The sequence below is a fragment of the Salvelinus namaycush genome, chromosome 28 (genome assembly GCF_016432855.1).
Source record: "Salvelinus namaycush isolate Seneca chromosome 28, SaNama_1.0, whole genome shotgun sequence".
NCBI lineage: Eukaryota > Metazoa > Chordata > Actinopteri > Salmoniformes > Salmonidae > Salvelinus > Salvelinus namaycush.
In genome coordinates this window covers 17,796,103-17,815,663 of record NC_052334.1, presented here as the reverse complement: position 1 = coordinate 17,815,663, position 19,561 = coordinate 17,796,103, and the positions used below count along the sequence as shown (strand labels likewise).

The following is a 19,561-nucleotide window of genomic DNA, read 5'->3' as shown; positions in this document are numbered from 1 at the left end:
TGGTATGTAAAATGACCGGCACTTAATTGTAAGGAATTCTAGGTCGGGTGAGCAGAAGGACTTGAGTTCCTTTATGTTGTTATTACACCATGAGTCGTGTAATGCATTCATAAGCATACACCTCCGCCCTTCCTCTTCCCAGCGAGGGGTTCATCTGTGTCGGCATGATGCATGGAGAAGCCTGGTGGCTGAACTGATTCCGACAACATATCCTGTGAAACAGAGAATGTTATCATCTCTGATGTCTCTCTGGAAGGCAACCCTTGTTTGAATATTGTCTACCTTGTTCTCAAGAGACTGGACATTGGCTAGTAGTATACTCGGGAGCGGTGTGCGATGTGCAGCGTCTACGGAGCCTGGCCAGGTGGCCGCTTCGCCTTCCCATTCTGCGGCGTCGTTGTTTTAGATCGCCTACTGGAATTAGCTCCATTGTCCTGGGTGGTGGTTTGAACAGAGGATCCGCTTCTCGCATCTATGCGCTCTCCTTCTTGCATCTGTGCGCTCTCCTCCTCTCACCTTTTCCCTTCGCTTGTGGACTTCAATGCACAACACATCAGCTGTATGTGACCTACATTGTTGTCACTATATTAGCTAAAGTAGTCAACATAGCTACAATCATGCAGTAACATTGGTGTATAGTCAGTAAGCAGTTTAGCACTTACACCGGTGGCAATAAATTTCTAAAACCAAAAGCATTCCTTGACTTGGAAGAGTTCCAGTGTTGTTGTTTAGTCATAGCCAGCTAGCTAATTCTATTTGAGCAGGGTGTTTGAGTAGGATAAGCTAGATAGCTGCATTTGCTAGCTAAGTAAGTGAAACTGAACGTGAAAAATTACTCTCTTGCTTCTCCTTTATTTTGGAAGAAATTGATATGTTCAAAACTGTTTAACTTGTCTTTCTCTGAGTCAATTACTCACCGCATTTTGTTCACTGCAGTGCTAGCTAGCTGTAGCTTATGCTTTCAGTACTAGGTTTATTCTCTGATCCTTTGATTGGGTGGACAACATGTCAGTTCATGCTGCAAAAGCTTTGATAGGTTGGAAGACCTCATCTGGAAGGTGTCATAATTACTGTGTAAGTCTATGGATGGGGTTGAGAACCATGAACCTCCTAGGTTTTGTATTGAAGTCAATATACCCAGAGGAGGACGGTTGTCCTCCGGCTACACCATGGTGCTACCCTACAGAGCGCTGTTGAAGCTACTTTAGACCTTCATTGCAAAATAGTGTTTTAATTAATTATTTGGTGGTGTGTTTATATTTAGTATAGTTTTATCTAAAAAGGAATTTAAAACATGTTTTACTATTTTTATGAAATTCACTGAGGATGGTCCTCCTCAGAGGAGCCTCCACTGATCTACCAGAATGCATAATTTTACATTTTAGCCATTTAGCAGACACTCTTATCCAAAGCGACTTACAGTTGCGACTGTAAGTAAAAAAAACATTTTAAAAAACATTTCCTTAGCGAAGTTACGGTGGGGAAATACATTTTTTTTGGGGGGGGGGGCCAAAAGACCAGTGGCGGCAGAACGGAGTGCTCGAGTTGGGATGTAGGGTTTGAGCATAGCCTGAAGGGGCAGTTCCCCTTGCTGCTTCGTAGGCAAGCACTATGGTCTTGTAGTGGATGCGAGCTTTGACTGGTATCATACTACCAAATTCTTTACATCTACACTGTCCCAGTATGCCACCACACTACCAGTGTCTCAGACACATAACCACGTGTAGGCCTCAATATCCTACCCTCATAATACTGAAGCCATTTTGTAATATTATTTTACATGGGAGCCGAGTGTTTTTGAGTATTTTGTAGTAGGTATTTTTGTAATTTATTGCATGTGCGTGTGTGCTGAAATGCTTCTTGGCCCCTTATGAAAATATGTGTTCCCAATGTCCACTTTGGATGAGGAACAGGGGTCATGTTGGGTTTTGTAAAGCTCAAAGTAAAGGGGCTTTTCATGTTAAGCCAGTGTTATTTGCTTTAGTGGTTGCTGCCCAACCTTCCTACCTACCTACCTCCTGTGCCAGGTATAGTGGGTGAGTCCGGGTTTATGTTCAAAAGTGTGTTGAAAGTGTTTAATCTCTATTTATCTCCGGCTTTATTTCTCCATATTTTATTTTGGCTCTCTATTTCTACTGTGGTGTGTGTGTGTGTGCGCGCGTCCCTGAATACTCCTCTCTAAAGGGGTCAGAATAACTACAGCGGCACGTGTGCAGTGTTCAATTATAACCAATTTCTAAGACTGTTTGGGGTATAGCAAAATTACAGGGGAAAGATGGTTTCCATTCCTGTGTGGCTTGTAGCAGTTTAATTTTCCCTGGAAAACAGGGAATCTCGTCCTGCCGGGTGAGGTAGCATACAGTCACAGTGAGCACCAGACCTGTGTTCAAGTAATGTTCTTTTTTTATTTATTTTAATTTTTAAAATGTTTTTAAAATAATTGGAGTGTTTGTTTGAGCCTGCCTAGAATGTCAGATGGGTGAGGTTTCTGGTGTTTTTGTTTCTGGTGTCCTTTGACAGCTCTTTGGTCTTGGCCATAGTGGAGTTTGGAGTGTGACTGTTTGAGGTTGTGGACAGGTGTCTTTTATACTGATAACAAGTTCAAACAGGTGCCATTAATACAGGTAACGAGTGGAGGACAGAGGAGCCTCTTAAAGAAGAAGTTACAGGTCTGTGAGAGCCAGAAATCTTGCTTGTTTGTAGGTGACCAAATACTTATTTTCCACCATAATTTGCAAATAAATTCATAAAAAACCCTACAATGTGATTTTCTGGATTTTTTTTCTCATTTTGTCTGTCATAGTTGAAGTGTACCTATGATGAAAATTACAGGCATCTCTCATCTTTTTAAGTGGGAGAACTTGCACAATTGGTGGCTGACTAAATACTTTTTTGCCCCACTGTATGTATGTATGTATGTATGTATGTATGTATGTATGTATGTATGTATGTATGTATGTATGTATGTATGTATGTATGTATGTATGTGTATATATATATATATATATATATATATATATATATATATATATATATATATACATATATATATATATATACATATGTGTGTGTGTAAATTTGCATCGTTCTGTAGGAATTTCCATTGTTTGATCATGGCACCTAAATAAAAGCACCGCATTCCTGATTAATTTGAATCAATGAAGTAATTTGTGTCTGGGACTGTCTATTGGCCTTGATATGACATTTAGACATACTGTATGCCTGTCACAGTAAGTACAAGATCTTGGAAAGTAAGATCGAGTCAACGCTGAAGAAGAATCTGGAGATCCGTGAGGAGAAGATTCATGGTCTGGAGTCTCGACTGAAGGAGTCTAGTAGTCTTAACCAGCAGCTGCGCATTGAACTCAGCACCGTACGTACCTATACACCTCTTTCATTCACACAGAAACACACACTCCTACATATTTGAAGCACACACATTCTCTACTAATCATACTCTTGCACACACACACACTTTCACTCTTACTTCTACTCTCTTTTATGTAACTTGTTCACTTACAATCTTTTTTCCCCCCACACTGTTGACCTCTGTGCTGTGGTGATCAGTTGAAGAAGACTCTGGAGGCTCTGAGACAGAGGCAGGAGGAGGAGGAGGCCCACTCCCACAGCTCCACACAGCAGGCTGCAGTTCAGGTTCAGGTCCAGGGCAACAGCCAGGGTCAGGAGAAGTGGGAGACAGTGACGAGAGAGGCCACCGCAGAGCTCCTCAAACTCAAGGACCGCCTCATCGACATAGAGAAGAACGTGAGTGGTGTTCTTTTTATAGGGATGGAATGGGTGATATAGGATTAAATTAAAGGCAAGGTTCGAATGTTTGATTGAGCTTCTGATAAGGATTCCTCAGTAATGGCTGTGAATGCTTAGAACATGAGTAGCTAAACAGCAACTACCGTCTCTGTCAAAACATACTGGCATAAGCATGTGGCAAACTGTTATACAAATGGTATACACTGAGTGTACAGAACGCTTTCGACACCTTATAGAGTCCATACCCCGAGGAATTGAGGCTGTTCTGAGGGCGAAACGGGGGGGTACGCAATTCAATATTAGAAAGGCGTTCTTAACATTTTGTACACTTGGTGTATTGTCCATGTATAATCTTACCCACTTTCCTTTCAGAATGCAACCTTGCAGACAGAGAAGCACCTACTGAAAGATCAGCTGAGACAGCTAGACAACCAGAACAGCCAGCTGAATGCCCAGAATGTGGTCCTACAGGGGCAGGCTGTAGCACTGCAGCAGCACAACACAGCCCTGCACAAACAGACAGCCAAACTACAGGTACTAAAATACATACTACAGTGGCTCTACTCCAACATGCTACTGTGCTTCTCGCTCTGAGCTTGGCTGTGTGGTGGTCTGGTGGTTGTTTTTGTTTTTCACCCCCTTGTTTGCATTCTTAGAGTAGCTGTGTCAGTTGTTGCCTATGTAGATGTTGTAGGATGACCAATTTGAGATGTAGAAAATGGAGATGTTGTGATAATCTGAGAATTATACCTCTGTGGTGTGTTTGAATGCCAGCTGACGCAGACAACATCTTAATGGTTTTAATAAAGTGATACTCTTCCTTTGTATCCTTCCGTTAGGTGGAGAACTCTACCCTCAACTCCCAGAGTGCATCTCTCATGGCCCAGAATGCCGTGCTGCAGGGCCAGGTGGGGGCTCTGGAGAGCGAGTCGGAGGCGTGGCAGCGGCAGCGGGAGGAAGCGCGGGCGGGTAGGGAGGGCGTGCTGCAGGACCACGAGCGCTTGCTGAGCGTTCACGAGAGACAGGCGGCGGAGTACGAGCAGCTCATCACCCAACACGCCGCCCAGAAGGGCAACCGGAGAGCTCTGGAGAAGGAGCACCGTGCACTGGAGAACAAGTGGGTCACACACAGAACACACATACATACACACACTCACAGGGGTTACACAAACCACTAGGCACAAACCACTGGGCACACACATGTTTTTATATACACTCCCGTTCAAAAGTTTGGGGTCACTTAGAAATGAGTGGGAGGCCCCGGTGCACAACTGAGCAAGAGGACAAGTACATTAGAGTGTCTAGTTTGAGAAACAGACGCCTCACAAGTCCTCAACTGGCAGCTTCATTAAATAGTACCCACAAAACACCAGTCTCAACGTCAACAGTGAAGAGGCGACTCTGGGATGCTGGTCTTCTAGGCAAAAGGATAAAAAAGGCAATAAATCAAGAATAAATCATTTTCTTTACATTTCTTTACACCTCACACACCAAGTGATTGCACACATATGGGTCAGACCGAAATGGGTCATACACACACACACACTAGTGGTTTCAGATATCACCCTCTTCCATGGAAACTGTTCTCTTGTTTGTCTGCACACACCACACACCCTTGTTTTTCCACCGTCCCTCCTGTACTGGAAAGATTGTCCTATAGAGCCCCACAGTGGTGGAGTTATAATACCCATAAAACCAAGCGGTCAAACAGGCAACTGGTTCCAATCGTATTTCCACCATTCATTTTTCCTATAGGGAATTTTAGAAACACTTAAAATAAGGGCTGTGTTTTGTGTAGGCTTACCCTGGCTTGACGTTTTGATAACCATCTAAATCTCTCTAGGACAAGATGACTTTTATCAATATATTCAGCTCTATTTACTCTCAGATTCGAAAATGCAAATTAGCATCAAAGTAGACATCATGCAAAACTACAAATCACTGCAAGCACCTGCATGTAATCTGTAGCTGACACATTTTCTTAACAGGTATTGTGTCTATTTAAAACTTGCACAAGACTGTTCACAGAATTGTCAATTTTAAAGACATTTAGCCAATTTATTCATTACTACATTTAGCTAACATTAGATAGTTAATACAGATATTCTTACCTTTGCCTCGATTCAGCAGTCTCATCCAAATCATCATGGTATTTGTAGTTCTTTATGATAGCCACATTAGCAGATAATTAGCGTTTCATTTTGGGGGGGTAAATCCATGCAAATATATTGATAAAAGTCACCTTGTCCTAGAGAGATTTACATGGTTATCAAAACGTCACGCCAGGGTAAGACTACACAAAACACAGCCCTTATATTAAGTGTTTCTAAAATCCCCTATGGGAAAAAATGAATGGTGGAAAAGCGATTGGAACCATTTTCCTGTTTGAACGCTAGGTTTTATGGCTATTATGACTCATTATGTGGTACTCTATTGTGAACCTTACCGTCAGTTCAGTTTAAATGGAGTGATGTGAGAGGCACTGTGGACTGGCTGGCTGATCTGGCTGACTAATAATCTCTCCTCCTAGCCTTCTCTCCTTTATGAATAATGGAGTAGGGGCCTGGGTTTGAGGCCCATGGATTAGAAGAGTCTGCCTGCTGTACCGTCAAGGGCCTAATCAGCTGGAATGTCAGCTGGTCTATATATGGGTTGTGTTTTTGTTAGGGCACGCTGGTGCAAAATGTTTTTTAACAAAACTAAAATTAGTGGTTATTGGACAGGTTGAGGTAGTCCCTCCCTGTTTCGGTCAGTGTTTTTCTTCTTCATTTGGTGAAAATGAATGAAACGACCCTGATGGGATAGCCAAGGTCTGTGATCATGGCAGCTCTTAGAACAAACCACCACCACGTCACAGGCGCTCAATATCTCATGACTTTTCCAACCAACTCTTGTCCAATCTAACATCGCTATTGTTGTTTCTTTCTTATTAAGTGTAAAGAGAGGTTAGGTGGTTTGGTGATCATTAGGAATCTATAAGGGATGGGATCACCATGGCCTATTTTAGATGTAACACAACACACAACCTGGGGACAGTTAACTGGGCACCATATATCTGTTTATGTGACTGCTGTGGAGGTTCTATCTTTAACCCAGTCTCCGTGTCTCTCTCTGTGCAGGTACATAGTGCTGCTGAAGCAGAAAGATGCCATGGAGACAGTGGAGTCCACCCTTCAGAAGGAGAGGGAGAGTCTAGGAGAGGAGATCCACAAAAATGCGCTGATTCTGGGGGAGAACCAGAGTCTGAGGGGGGTGGTGGACCGGTGAGCTCAGTCAGTACAGCAGCACCTCTATACAACCACACCTACTAACTCCAGCTTTACAAACGTCACCATATGGGAGAGAATGAAGGTAGCCTAGTGGTTAAGAGCATTGGGCCAGTAACTGAACGGTCACTGGTTTGAATCCACAAAGCCGGCTAGGTGAAGAAATGTGCACTTGAGTAAGGCACATTATTCTAATTGATGCTCTAAGTCGCTCTGAATAAGAGTGTGCTAAATTACTAAAATGTAGAGAACCGTGTTTCCAATGGAAAATATGAGTGCAGCAGAAACACTGGTAGAGTACAGCCTGACGCTGGTACCCTCTGGTGGTTACATACTGTAATGGCTGACTTTCTCCTTATCTTGCTCCGTATACACACACTACCACGTGTCATGTAACACTACAATCAGATAAAACTCTTGTTGCCAAGTGGAAAAGTCTGTGAATGGGCTGAAACAATCAGTATGGCTGAACTCAATGCAAAAATCTAACAAAATTAACTAACTACAAAACTGACGATCTGACCCTAAAATTAGGCTTTTGAAGAGTGATTTATTTTGCAAAGCACCAGGACCTCATATGTCTCTTCATACTGTCTCTTGACATCCCCTGTAGGTTGACCCAGACTCACTCCCAACTGCGTGCGGAGTATGACGGGCTGCAGGTGCAGACCAAGGAGTTGAAGACCGGTCTGAACAGAGCTCAGCTGGAGGTGAACCGCTGGCAGGCCAGATACGACTCGATGAAGGAGCAGCACCAGGGCCTGGACATCTCCATGACCAAGCTGGACAACCACTGTGAGGTACACAGACCACTGACACTCGAGGACTGCAATCAGCTACTGCACATACAGCTTTTATGCTTTAGAGACTTGAAAGTGCAGTTTTGTCCAGAAGTAGGCTTAATTTGTGTCCTAATCTTTACTATACAACTTCATCTGGGTCAGTGTAACCATTGACTTAAACCATATGAAATGTTTAGTGCATTTCTAAAGTTGGATATTATGCAATTGAATTGTAGTGACACATGTACATGCTGCAGTTTTAGCAACAGTGTGTATCTGTGTGTTCTGTCTCCAGCTGCTGACCCGTCTGAAGGGGAACCTGGAGGAGGAGAACCACCACCTACTGAGTCAGATCCAGATGTTGAGCCAACAGAACCAGACCCTGCTGGAGAGAACCATGGAGAGCAAGGAGCTCTACCACGAAGAGCAGAAACAGTACATGTAAGTAGATGTGTGTGCAGGTATAGAGGAAAGTCATTTTGATAATTGAATGTCATAAATAAATCTAACAACTCCTGTGTTTCCAGTGACAAGTTGAACTTGCTCCGGAGGCAGAAGGAGAAACTGGAGGAGAAGATCATGGATCAGTACAAGTTTTATGATCCAACCCCTAAAAAGTTAGTACTGTTACATTTTGATTTGCTAATGTAGCTTAGTCAATTAACTATGAATAGGATGACAAATGGATCCATTAGCAAGCCCTAGATCCCAGAGCTTTTCCTGGTCAGGTCATATGGTCAGTAAACCCTCCTGCCCAATTGTCCTGTATGCCTATAGCCTACCTTAGCTGTCCTCGTGCTCTCACAGCTTGGATAGAAAGTTTGTGCTTCATAAAACCTGTCTATTAATGCCAAATACAATCAGTCCACCATCAAAACAATAGCTTACTATGGATTGTTTCATTATGTAGACAATGTAGTCTAGCCATCTAGCCTATCTATAGCTTCTGTATTTACAGTATTTAGCAGGTATCCTTTTTATATTACACATTGGAACTTGGACTCCACGCTGCCGGGGTGATCTTTCTCATCACTCGTAGGCTTACCAGTGTTCACAGAAGGGGAGGTCACTCTCATGAGTGCCGCTGGGCCTCTGGTAGTCATCAGCTTGGTTTTCTGGGAGAGGAGGAGGAGGGCTGGCACTATTCTCGAGAGGTGGAAGAAAAGGAGGAACAAGGCCACTGTCATTGCCAGGCCCGGGCAGTGAGGTCTCTGACGGGACTGGCAGGCTGCTAGTACTATGTGCTGCATCAGTAGGCCGACTAGCTTCCACCTGCCATGGTGCCTGTCTGTCGAGGATGAGGTGGTAGCTTTGCTGCAGGGGTTTCCACTAGTCCAGTGTGACCTATGGGCTGAAGTTAGATGGATGTCTGAGTGTAACTATGATTTCCTTTTTGTCTGTGTCTGTCAGGAGGAACCATTGGGCCGGGGCCAAGGCTCTGGCCAAACTCATCAAGCCCAAGAACAGACAGGACAGCTCCAGGGAGAGGGTGCGGAGCGCCCCTGACATTCCCCTGCCCGAACCTCCCACCTTGGACTTCCCTGACGTCCCTCCCCCCACGCCTCCCCCTCCACTGCCCCCCCGCCAGTCCTGCCTCAGCCTGGACTCTGTATGGAACCACTCTCTGGAGGAGAACCACCATGGACAGGGACACTTCCCTGCCCTCAACCCCACCCCCACATACTCCAGCAGAGGTAAGACAGACAGAGGGGATGTCTACTCATCCAGGGTAGTTCTACCCCTGAATAATGGAAGTTGTCCTGGCCCTACAGTTCTACAAGTCCTCTTTTTTTCCACAAGAGGTAGCTGTAAACTAGCTACACAAAATCTAAAATGTCTTCCCCCTCAAACTCATCTTGCCTTTGTTTTTTTTAAGTCTGTTCTTCATTCTCTACTAGTTCAATGGGGATCTGTTGCATGACTAAACATTTTAATACTTTATCTCGTCATCTTTGTTGGGCAATTTCGGGCCCTGTTCATTTATATAATGCATGCAGTTAACTACTTTCACTCAATCTCTTTCTCCCTCTTCTTTGTCATTGTATGTAAAACATAACCCCCTCCTGTTCAGTACCCCCATTCCTTGCCCCAGCCCTGTCAACAGTAACCACAGTCCTGCCAGCAGTACCCCCTGTCACTGCAGCCAAGCGGTTTGGCTTTCTGAGGACTAGGAGCCAGGAGAAGGTTCCCAAGACGCCTCCCTCACAACGTTCTTGCTCTAGACGCCTTCGCTTCTGGTCCTCCTCTGACATCCCCACCTGCACCACCGAGCCCCTCCCGCCCATCATTGGACAGTTCTAACACCACCATCTTCACTCATTCCTCTTTATAACACCACCATCTTCACACATTCCTCTTTATAACACCACCATCTTCACACATTCCTCTTTATAAACACCACCATCTTCACTCATTCCTCTTTATAACACCACCATCTTCACACATTCCTCTTTATAAACACCACCATCTTCACACATTCCTCTTTATAAACACCACCATCTTCACTCATTCCTCTTTATAACACCACCATCTTCACTCATTCCTCTTTATAACACCACCATCTTCACACGTTCCTCTTTATAACACCACCATCTTCACTCATTCCTCTTTATAACACCACCATCTTCACACGTTCCTCTTTATAACACCACCATCTTCACACGTTCCTCTTTATAACACCACCATCTTCACACGTTCCTCTTTATAACACCACCATCTTCACACGTTCCTCTTTATAACACCACCATCTTCACTCGTTCCTCTTTATAACACCACCATCTTCACTCGTTCCTCTTTATTTACCCCCTTCTTTTATCTGTAGCATCTTTACTTTTTGGCCCCCTGTCATTATTTCCTTACAGAAAACAGACGTCTTAATGCACACATATACACACTTATCAAGCTTTCCTCCCATCACAACACACACACACACACACACACACACACACACACACACACACACACACACACACACACACACACACACACACACAGAACTCTGAACTGAACAGGCTAGTTTGAGGCCTCCAGCCTCACACCAGGCACTCCACTCTGGTAGACCCTGCAGTAAGTAGCCTTGTTTTGGATTGGAGCCCCCCTTGCTGCAGCCATCCAACAGCTTTGCCTACTTCTGTGAGAATGAGAGATCTGTGTGTCACCTGATATGGTTAATCATGTAAAGTGGGTAACTGTGAAGAGCGATGCCTACCATCCCAATAAAGGCAGTTAATCTGTCTGCTCTGTCTCTTAGTCTGGCAGCCAGTATCAATACCATGTTCCACATGGATGAAGGAATGTTGAGAGGAGAATTACTTGGAGGCAATCTGCAATATTTACTGCTATTCAAAGGATTTCTGCTTCCCCCCCCAGGAGTGATATAAATACCACTTAGGGAGTGATTGAGTGTTTAGGTTGCCTGTGTACACATGCTCTCTGTGCCACGTTGTTCCATGTTAAGCGTTAGCCTGTGTTGCATTGCTGATAATGACTGCCTCCAGCTAGCACTATACTCTCCCTGACTCTCCTTCTCTCACACCCAAACACCACAATCTCACATCTTCCTTTATTCCATATCCTGTACTCTTGTGTGCCGTGTGTCTGTCACTTTCTGCCATGCTTTTTTACAATCACCATCCATCTCTTTTCCCTCCACACCATTCTTGTCATCCCCTCGCTCAGCCCACCTTAATGACAATGGCTGTGCTAAAATACATAATAACTGTTCTATTGGATCTATTGATGTATGTGACTACTAAACACGGTAGGCTTTGCATCAATGACCAATCCCATGCTTGACTGAGGGAGCAGGGAAGGGAATCAAAGGCTTTGGCCAGCCAGTAGCCTACCAGACACCCTACTGACTGAGACACTGCTGTCTGTTAGCGTATTAACGCACTCTTTTTTTTTCACCTTTATTTAACCAGGTAGGCCAGTTGAGAACAAGTTCTCATTTGCAACTGCGACCTGGCCAAGAATAAAGCAAAGCCGTTCGACACATACAACAACACAGAGTTACACATGGAATAAACAAAACATACAGTCAATAATACAGTTGAAGAAAATCTATATACAGCATGTGCAAATGAGGTAAGATAAGGGAGGTAAGGCAATAAATAGGCCATGGTGGCAAAGTAATTACAATATACCAATTAGACACTGGAGTGATTGATGTGCAGAAGATGAATGTGCAAGTAGAGATACTGGGGTGCAAAGGAGCAAGATAAATAAATAAATACAGTATGGGGATGAGTTCATTGGATGAGCTATTTGCAGATGAGCTATGTACAGGTGCAGTGATCTGTGAGCTGCTCTGACAGCTGGTGCTTAAAGCTAGTGAGGGAGATATGAGTCTCCAGCTTTAGTGATTTTTGAAGTTCGTTCCAGTCATTGGCAGCAGAGAACTGGAAGGAAAGGCGGCCAAAGGAGGAATTGGCTTTGGGGGTGACTAGTGAGATATACCTGCTGGAGCGCGTGCTACGGGGGGATGCTGCTATGGTGACCAGTGAGCTAAGGCGGGGCTTTACCTAGCAAAGACTTGTAGATGACCTGGAGCCAGTGGGTTTGGCGACGAGTATGAAGCGAGGGCCAGCCTACGAGAGCGTACAGGTCGCAGTGGTGGGTAGTATATGGGGCTTTGGTGACAAAACGGATGGCACTGTGATAGACTGCATCCAATTTGTTGAGTAGAGTGTTGGAGAATATTTTGTAAATGGCATCGCCGAAGTCGAGGATCGGTAGGATGGTCAGTTTTACGAGGGTATGTTTGGCAGCATGAGTGAAGGATGCTTTGTTGCGAAATAGGAAGCCGATTCTAGATTTCATTTTGGATTGGAGATGCTTAATGTGAGTCTGGAAAGAGAGTTTACAGTCTAAGCAGACACCTAGGTATTTGTAGTTGTCCACATATTCTAAGTCAGAACCGTGCAGAGTAGTGATGCTGGACGGGTGGGCAGGTGTGGGCAGCGACCGGTTGAAGAGCATGCATTTAGTTTTACTTGTATTTAAGAGCAGGTGGAGGCCACAGAAGGAGTGTTGTATGGCATTGAAGCTCGTCTGGAGGTTAGTTAACACAGTGTCCAAAGAAGGGCCAGAAGTATCCAGAATGGTGTCGTCTGCATAGAGGTGGATCAGAGAATCACCAGCAGCAAGAGCAACATCGTTGATGTATACAGAGAAAAGAGTCGCCCGAGAATTGAACCCTGTGGCACCACCATAGAGACTGCCAGAGGTCCGAACAACAGGCCCTCCGATTTGACACAATGAACTCTATCAGAGAAGTAGTTGGTGATCTTTCTCTCTCTTCTGAGATCTAATCAGACAGGAAACTGCCAAGGCCTTCACTTCCTGTTGAAGTAGAACTGTCAGTGTTCTATTCTGTCTCAGCAGGCCAAGGTTCAGCCTGAATAAGTAAAATTGGATTTAGCCTATTATACTTTCGTTATGACTAATCGGATAGCAACATTGGTAGGTCCAAAATGCCTCTGAAAACCATTGGTGTATGTACCTTGTCATTTGGAAAGGTCTGACTGAAGAAGTGATAATTGAGACTACTATACATCAGTGTACCGTAGTAAACACGCCAAAGGCCAGGAGTCAACTTGTTCCCTTAGAAAGCTTTTGCTGACGGTAACCCTTCTCTGCTTTAACAAATGTATAGTCCATCTGCCCTAACTGTGTCCACTGTCCAGCAGCCTCCAGCTCACCTGCGTCTGCTGTGTCCAGAATGGGGTTTGTTTGGAAGGATATGGTACAATCATAGATACTAACTGCTCTGTCATTGTTTCCCTAGCACTAAACAACAGTGGAGTGTCCAGAGGCAGGGAGCTGTTCCGTGCTTCAGGGGGCAGCAGTGAGGGTGTGAATGGCACTGAGGAGCTGTACGCCAGACGGAGAGGTGTGGAGCTAGGGGGGGCTGCTGCTCACTCCACCCCCGCCAACCACCCCTCCACCTCAGGCCTGACACCCAGCTCCAGGCCTGGACGCAGGCCCAAAGGTACAGTGGGCCCAATGCCCATGCACTGCCGTCTTCAATGACCATGACATAGTATAGGCCCGCAGTATGTCCTTTCTATGTCATGAAACAAATTTGCTTCAGTCTCTACTTAGTCATTAACCAGGTTTCCATCCACAGTTTTGTGGCAGATTGGGCAAGTTTGCAATTTTACTGCAACTTATTTTGTGACAAAACCATTGCAAGAGTTGAAAATGCGATGGAAACACATTTAACTTCTGCTTTAATCCCCCTTCTTCTCTGTAACCATTACCTAGGTTGTTGCTGTAAATGAGAATGTGTTCTGTCAACTTACCTGGTAAAATAAGGGTTAAATAAATGTTATTCAGTACATGACACTTCATCACAAAAGTGATTTTTATGTGCACTACGTATTCACGCACAGCATTTTATCTGCACCAAGTCAGTTTGATGGAAACCCCTTTGGTGGGGAAATGTGCATCTTTTTTTAAATATTTGCATGACAATCTGTCGCCAATTGGATAGAAACCTAGCTAGTGTTCTAGAATAACACCAAACAGGTGACTTAAATCCCTAATCCCCCAGAATGCATTGTTTACACAGTGCTGAAAAATCTGGCTGACAATCAGTGTTCAGTGCTTTCTAATGGAATAATTCTGCTGTCCTCAGTCAATAATCACAGTCGCGGTCTAATGGAAAGTTTGTTTACTTTGCTTGAAACCTTCTGGTCGAATCTCAGAACCTTGTCCCATCAACTGGGGAATAGATACACAAACACTTACAGGAAGGAGCCTTGTGGTTTTAGGCTACATCATCTTGCAGAGTCAGTTTCTACATGATATTATACAGGAGCAACATTTGGATTCAGTATGTAGATACTAAGTCAACTATCTATAGTTTATCTATAGGCTGTCATATAGGGTTGAAGCGTGTTGAGAGACATAAGCTTATGGTTATGCTCATGTAAAATGAAAATCTTTTTTATACTTGAAATACTGGCGGCTCACTTCCTACTGTGTAAATACAGTTTAGTTTTTATCCTACAGCTTGGAGATTACCCTTAATCGCCCTTTACTCTCCCGACCTTTCAGTGTGTACACTTTCAGTTGTAAAGTGGGACAGGAACAGTTAATAAGAGACGTTGGTGCAATGATGTGGTAAAGTTGTGGGGAAACGTCTGTTAAGACCAATGACTCATAACACATACCTTTATCGCTCTATAAATGTGTGATGACGTGAATGAGTAACTCTCACTTCCCCCTTTTCTGTCTGTGTCCTCTGCAGGTTTCATCTATGAGGACGACTCTCGGGTTCACTCCCCTGATGCTCATTTTGTCCATGGAAACGCAGGTAAAGAACAAGGATGATCAATACATGTCAGACGGCTCTGTGTCCCTCTCACTAGGTTTCTTTCATTCTTGCTCACTCTTTTTTCTTATTCATTCTTTCTCTCCCTTACCTCTCTGAGCCATAGTGAAAATGTAGTCCCCTCCATCTCTTTCTCTGCAGGTTATCGACCAGGCTCTGCTGAGCTCAGTCGCAACACCTCCAGCAGCAACTCCCCTGTCAACTGCAAAGGTACAACCAGCATCTATTCCTATCTGTAAACCCTGCAAAGTACCTATTCAATATATTTTTTATTTTTAACAATCTTTGCTTTCTATACCAGACTTGATGTTACACTAAGCATATCTCCAACCGCTATTTTAGCCTGCTTTTTGGTACTATCTATCCCCAACTACGGACTTAATGAAGTCATTTTCGGCAGTTATCTATCTCTACCTCCCTCTGTCCATCCAGATTCCCTGGAGCACCTGCAGGACCGTTCTGCCAGTCTGCCCAGTGATGACGTAGTTGGCCTTAGTCACGACGTGTCCCACTCCCTGACCCTCCCCTGGAGCGCCATTGTCCCTTACGACATACACTCCCACACCCCGGTCCAGAGGAGTGCACCCCAGCCTGGCAGCGAGATGGTCACCTTGGAAGAGTTCCTGGAAGAGAGCAACACCCTGTCACCACCCACTGTAAGCATTGACACACACATACGTGCCAACCACTGTAAGCATAGAGAGATAATGTGTCATGTGGAGATGGATGAAGGGTTTGGGATGTGGGGGTACTAGCTTAGTATGGCTAAACATATTCATCAACAACTGGAAGATCTGGCACATACTATGTCATAAAGTGATGTATGGGGGGGTTTGGCATGAATGGCGTTGTGGATATAGCCAGTAGTTTTGCTTGACACATATATTCTGGGTTGTTAAATTTCACCAGCCACTATAAGCATACAGTGTCATACGGAAATGGATGAAGGCATTGTGGCTTCTTATGGCCAAATCTCATGTTTTAAATTATGATGTCCAATCATTTAGTCTAGGTTGGCTGAATTATTTAACTATCTCCCAAAAAGAGCCTCTAAAATATGAATGGTCTGAACTAAGTTTGTTTTTTACATCTGCAAATGAGGAATACTGAACAGGTTTCTCTCTAAGTCCCCAGTTTCAGATATAAGGTAAGGTCTAGTTCTGTGGTGAGTGATGCTATGTAAAGCACGTTTTTCAGAGAGCGAGAGCGCTCATCCTAGAATATCCGAGCATATCCAGGGGGTATGCTAATTTTGTATAGAGCAGACCTAACTCTATTCAATTAATCTAAACAGGAACATTTTGAATTTGGCAAAAAATTCAAAAGGAAATGATCTCAACAGAGAGAAATGTCCTCCTGTGTGCTACCTACAGCATATCCCTCTACTAGAATGCCCATACTTCAATGAAGAGATCTTCTCCATCCTAGAGGGGGAAATCCAATCATTTCCAGGCCCAGGGACATGTACTAGTATGTGGCGACCTAAATGCTAGAACTGGACAAGAACCTGACACCCTCAGCACACAGGGGGACAAACACCTACCTGGAGGTGACAGCATTCCCTCCCCCATATGCCCCCCTAGGCACAACTACGACAACATAACCAGCGTGCGACAGAGCCTCAGGAGTTGTTGGTAATGTGCATAGTTAATGGTAGGCTTCGATGGGAATCCTACGGTAGGTACACCTATAGCTCATCTCTTGGCAGTAGTACCGTAGACTACTTTATCACAGACCTCAACCCAGAGACTGTGTTCAGTCAGCTCACTGACACCTCTATCAGATCACAGCAAAATCACAGTCTACTTGAACAGAGCAATACTCATCAAAGCCATAGGAACCAAATAATATTAAATGGTATAGATGGAAGGAAAGTAGTGTGGAAACATACCAAAAAACAATTAGGCAACAACACATTCAATCCCTTTTAGACAACTTCCTGGACAAAATGTTTTACTGTAATAGTGAAGGTGTAAACTTAGAACAGTAGAAAGCCTAAACAGTATATTTGATCTCTCAGCTTCCCTATTAAATCTAAAAATGTCAAGCAGACAACCTAAGAAAATTAACAATGACAAATGGTTTGTAATGAATCCATAAACCTAAAAGAAATTGAGAAATGTAACCAAAAACATAGAGACCCTGAACCTGAGCCTACGCTTTCACTATGGTGAATCACTAAAACAATACTTCTATGCCATCAAAAGAAACATCAAATTTGACATACAAATTAGGATCTGGATAAAAATACTTGAATCAGTTATGGAACCCATTGCCCGTTATGGTTGTGAGGTCTGGTGTTCGCTCACCAACCAAGAATTCACAAATTTGGACAAACACCAAATTAAGACTGCATGCGGAATTCTGCAAAAATATCCTCTGTGTACAACGTAAAACACCAAATAATGCATGCAGAGCAGAGTTGGGCCAATACCTGTTAATGATCAAAATCCAGAAAATAACCATTAAATTCTACAACCACCTAAAAGGAAGCGATTTCCAAACTTCCGTAACAAAGCCATCACCTACAGAGAGATTAACCTGGAGAAGAGTCCCCTAAGCAAGCTGATCCTGGGGCTCTGTACACAAATCCCAGGACAGCAACACAATTAGACCCAACCAAATCATGAGAAAACAAAAAGATAATTACTTGACACATTGGAAAGAATTAACAAAAAATCTGCGCAAACTAGAATGCTATTTGGCCCTAAACAGAGAGTACACAGTAGCAGAATACCTAACCACTGACTGACCCAAAATTTAAGGAAATCTTTGACTATGTATAGACTCAGTGAGCATAGCCTTGCTATTGAGAAAGGCCGCAGTAGGCAGACCTGGCTTTCAAGAGGATACCGGCTATGTGCACACTGCCCACAAAATGAGGTGGAAACTGAGCTGCACTTCCGAACCTCCTGCCAAATATATGACCATATTAGACACACATTTCCCTCAGATTACACAGACCCACAAAGAATTCTAAAACAAATCCAATTTTGATAAACTCCCATATCTATTGGGTGAAATACCACAGTGTGCAATTACAGCAGCAAGATTTGACCTGTTGCCACAAGTAAAGGGCAACCAGTGAAGAACAAACACCATTGTAAATACAACCCATATTTATTGATTTTCCCTGTTTTACTTTAACTACATTACCAGTCAAAAGTTTGGACACACTTACTCATTCAAGTTTTATTTTTTTTACTATTATCTACATTGTAGAATAATAGTGAAGACATCACAACTATGAAATAACACATATGGAATCATGTAGTAACCAAATAAGTGTTAAACAAATCAAAATACATTTTATATTTGATATTCTTCAAAGTAGCCACCCTTTGCCTTGACAGCTTTGCACACTCTTGTCATTCTCTCAACCAGCGTCATGAGGTAGTCCTGGAATGCATTTCAATTAACAGGTGTGCCTTGTTAAAAGTTAATTTGTGGAATGTCTTTCCTGAATGCGTTTGAGCCAATCAGTTGTGTTGTGACATGGTAGGGGTGGTATACAGAAGATGGGCCTATTTGGTAAAAGACCACGTCCATATTAATGCAAGAACAGCTCAATTAAGCAAAGAGAAATGACAGACCATCATTACTTTAAGACATGAAGGTCAGTCAATCTGGAAAATTTCAAGGACTTTGAAAGTTTTTGCAACTGTACTTTAAGAAACTATCAAGTGCTATGATGTAACTGGCTCTCATGAGGACTGCCACAGGAAAGGAAGACCCAGAGTTACCTCTGCTGCAGAGGATAAGTTCATTAGCGTTACCGGCCTCAGAAATTGCAGCCCAAATAAATGCTTCAGAGTTCAAGTAACAGACCCATCTCAACATCAACTGTTCAGAGGCCTTCATGGTTGGATTGCTGTAAAGAAACCACTACTAAAGGATACCAATAAGATGGAGAGACTTGCTTGGGCCAAGAAACACTAGCAATGGACATTTGACCAGTGGAAATCTTTTCTTTGGTCTAATGAGTCCAAATTTGAGATTTTTGGTTCCAACTGCCGTGTCTTTGTGAGAAGCAGAGTAGGTGAACGGATGATCTCCGCATGTGTGGTTGCCACCGTGAAGCATGGAGGAGGTGTGATGGTGCTGTCTGTGATTTATTTAGAATTCAAGGCACACAACCAGCATGGCTACCACAGCATTCCACAGTGATACGCCATCCCATCTGGGTTGGGCTTAGTGGGACTATCATTTGTTTTTCAACAGGACAATGACCCAACACACCTCCAGGCTGTGTAAGGGCTATTTGATCAAGAAGGAGAGTGATGGAGTGCTGCATCAGATGACCTGGCCTTCACAATCACCCAACCTCAACCCAATTGAGATGGTTTGGGATGAGTTGGACTGCAGCGTGAAGGAAAAGCAGCCAACAAGTTCTCAGCATATGTGGG

The 19,561-nt window shown here is 43.7% G+C and overlaps 1 protein-coding gene across 1 annotated transcript in view; it reads left to right on the top strand.

Moving 5' to 3' along the window:
• Window positions 1-19,561, top strand: part of LOC120023797 (protein Daple-like) — an 85,782-nt gene that overhangs the window by 63,252 nt on the left and 2,969 nt on the right. The window contains exons 19-31 of the mRNA XM_038967908.1: window positions 3,232-3,373; window positions 3,568-3,765; window positions 4,141-4,302; window positions 4,608-4,885; window positions 6,888-7,031; window positions 7,648-7,834; window positions 8,112-8,257; window positions 8,344-8,433; window positions 9,227-9,510; window positions 13,605-13,808; window positions 15,072-15,137; window positions 15,297-15,365; window positions 15,588-15,811. Coding sequence (XP_038823836.1) covers window positions 3,232-3,373; window positions 3,568-3,765; window positions 4,141-4,302; window positions 4,608-4,885; window positions 6,888-7,031; window positions 7,648-7,834; window positions 8,112-8,257; window positions 8,344-8,433; window positions 9,227-9,510; window positions 13,605-13,808; window positions 15,072-15,137; window positions 15,297-15,365; window positions 15,588-15,811 — 2,194 coding nt within the window. The remainder of the gene's footprint in view (window positions 1-3,231; window positions 3,374-3,567; window positions 3,766-4,140; window positions 4,303-4,607; window positions 4,886-6,887; window positions 7,032-7,647; window positions 7,835-8,111; window positions 8,258-8,343; window positions 8,434-9,226; window positions 9,511-13,604; window positions 13,809-15,071; window positions 15,138-15,296; window positions 15,366-15,587; window positions 15,812-19,561) is intronic.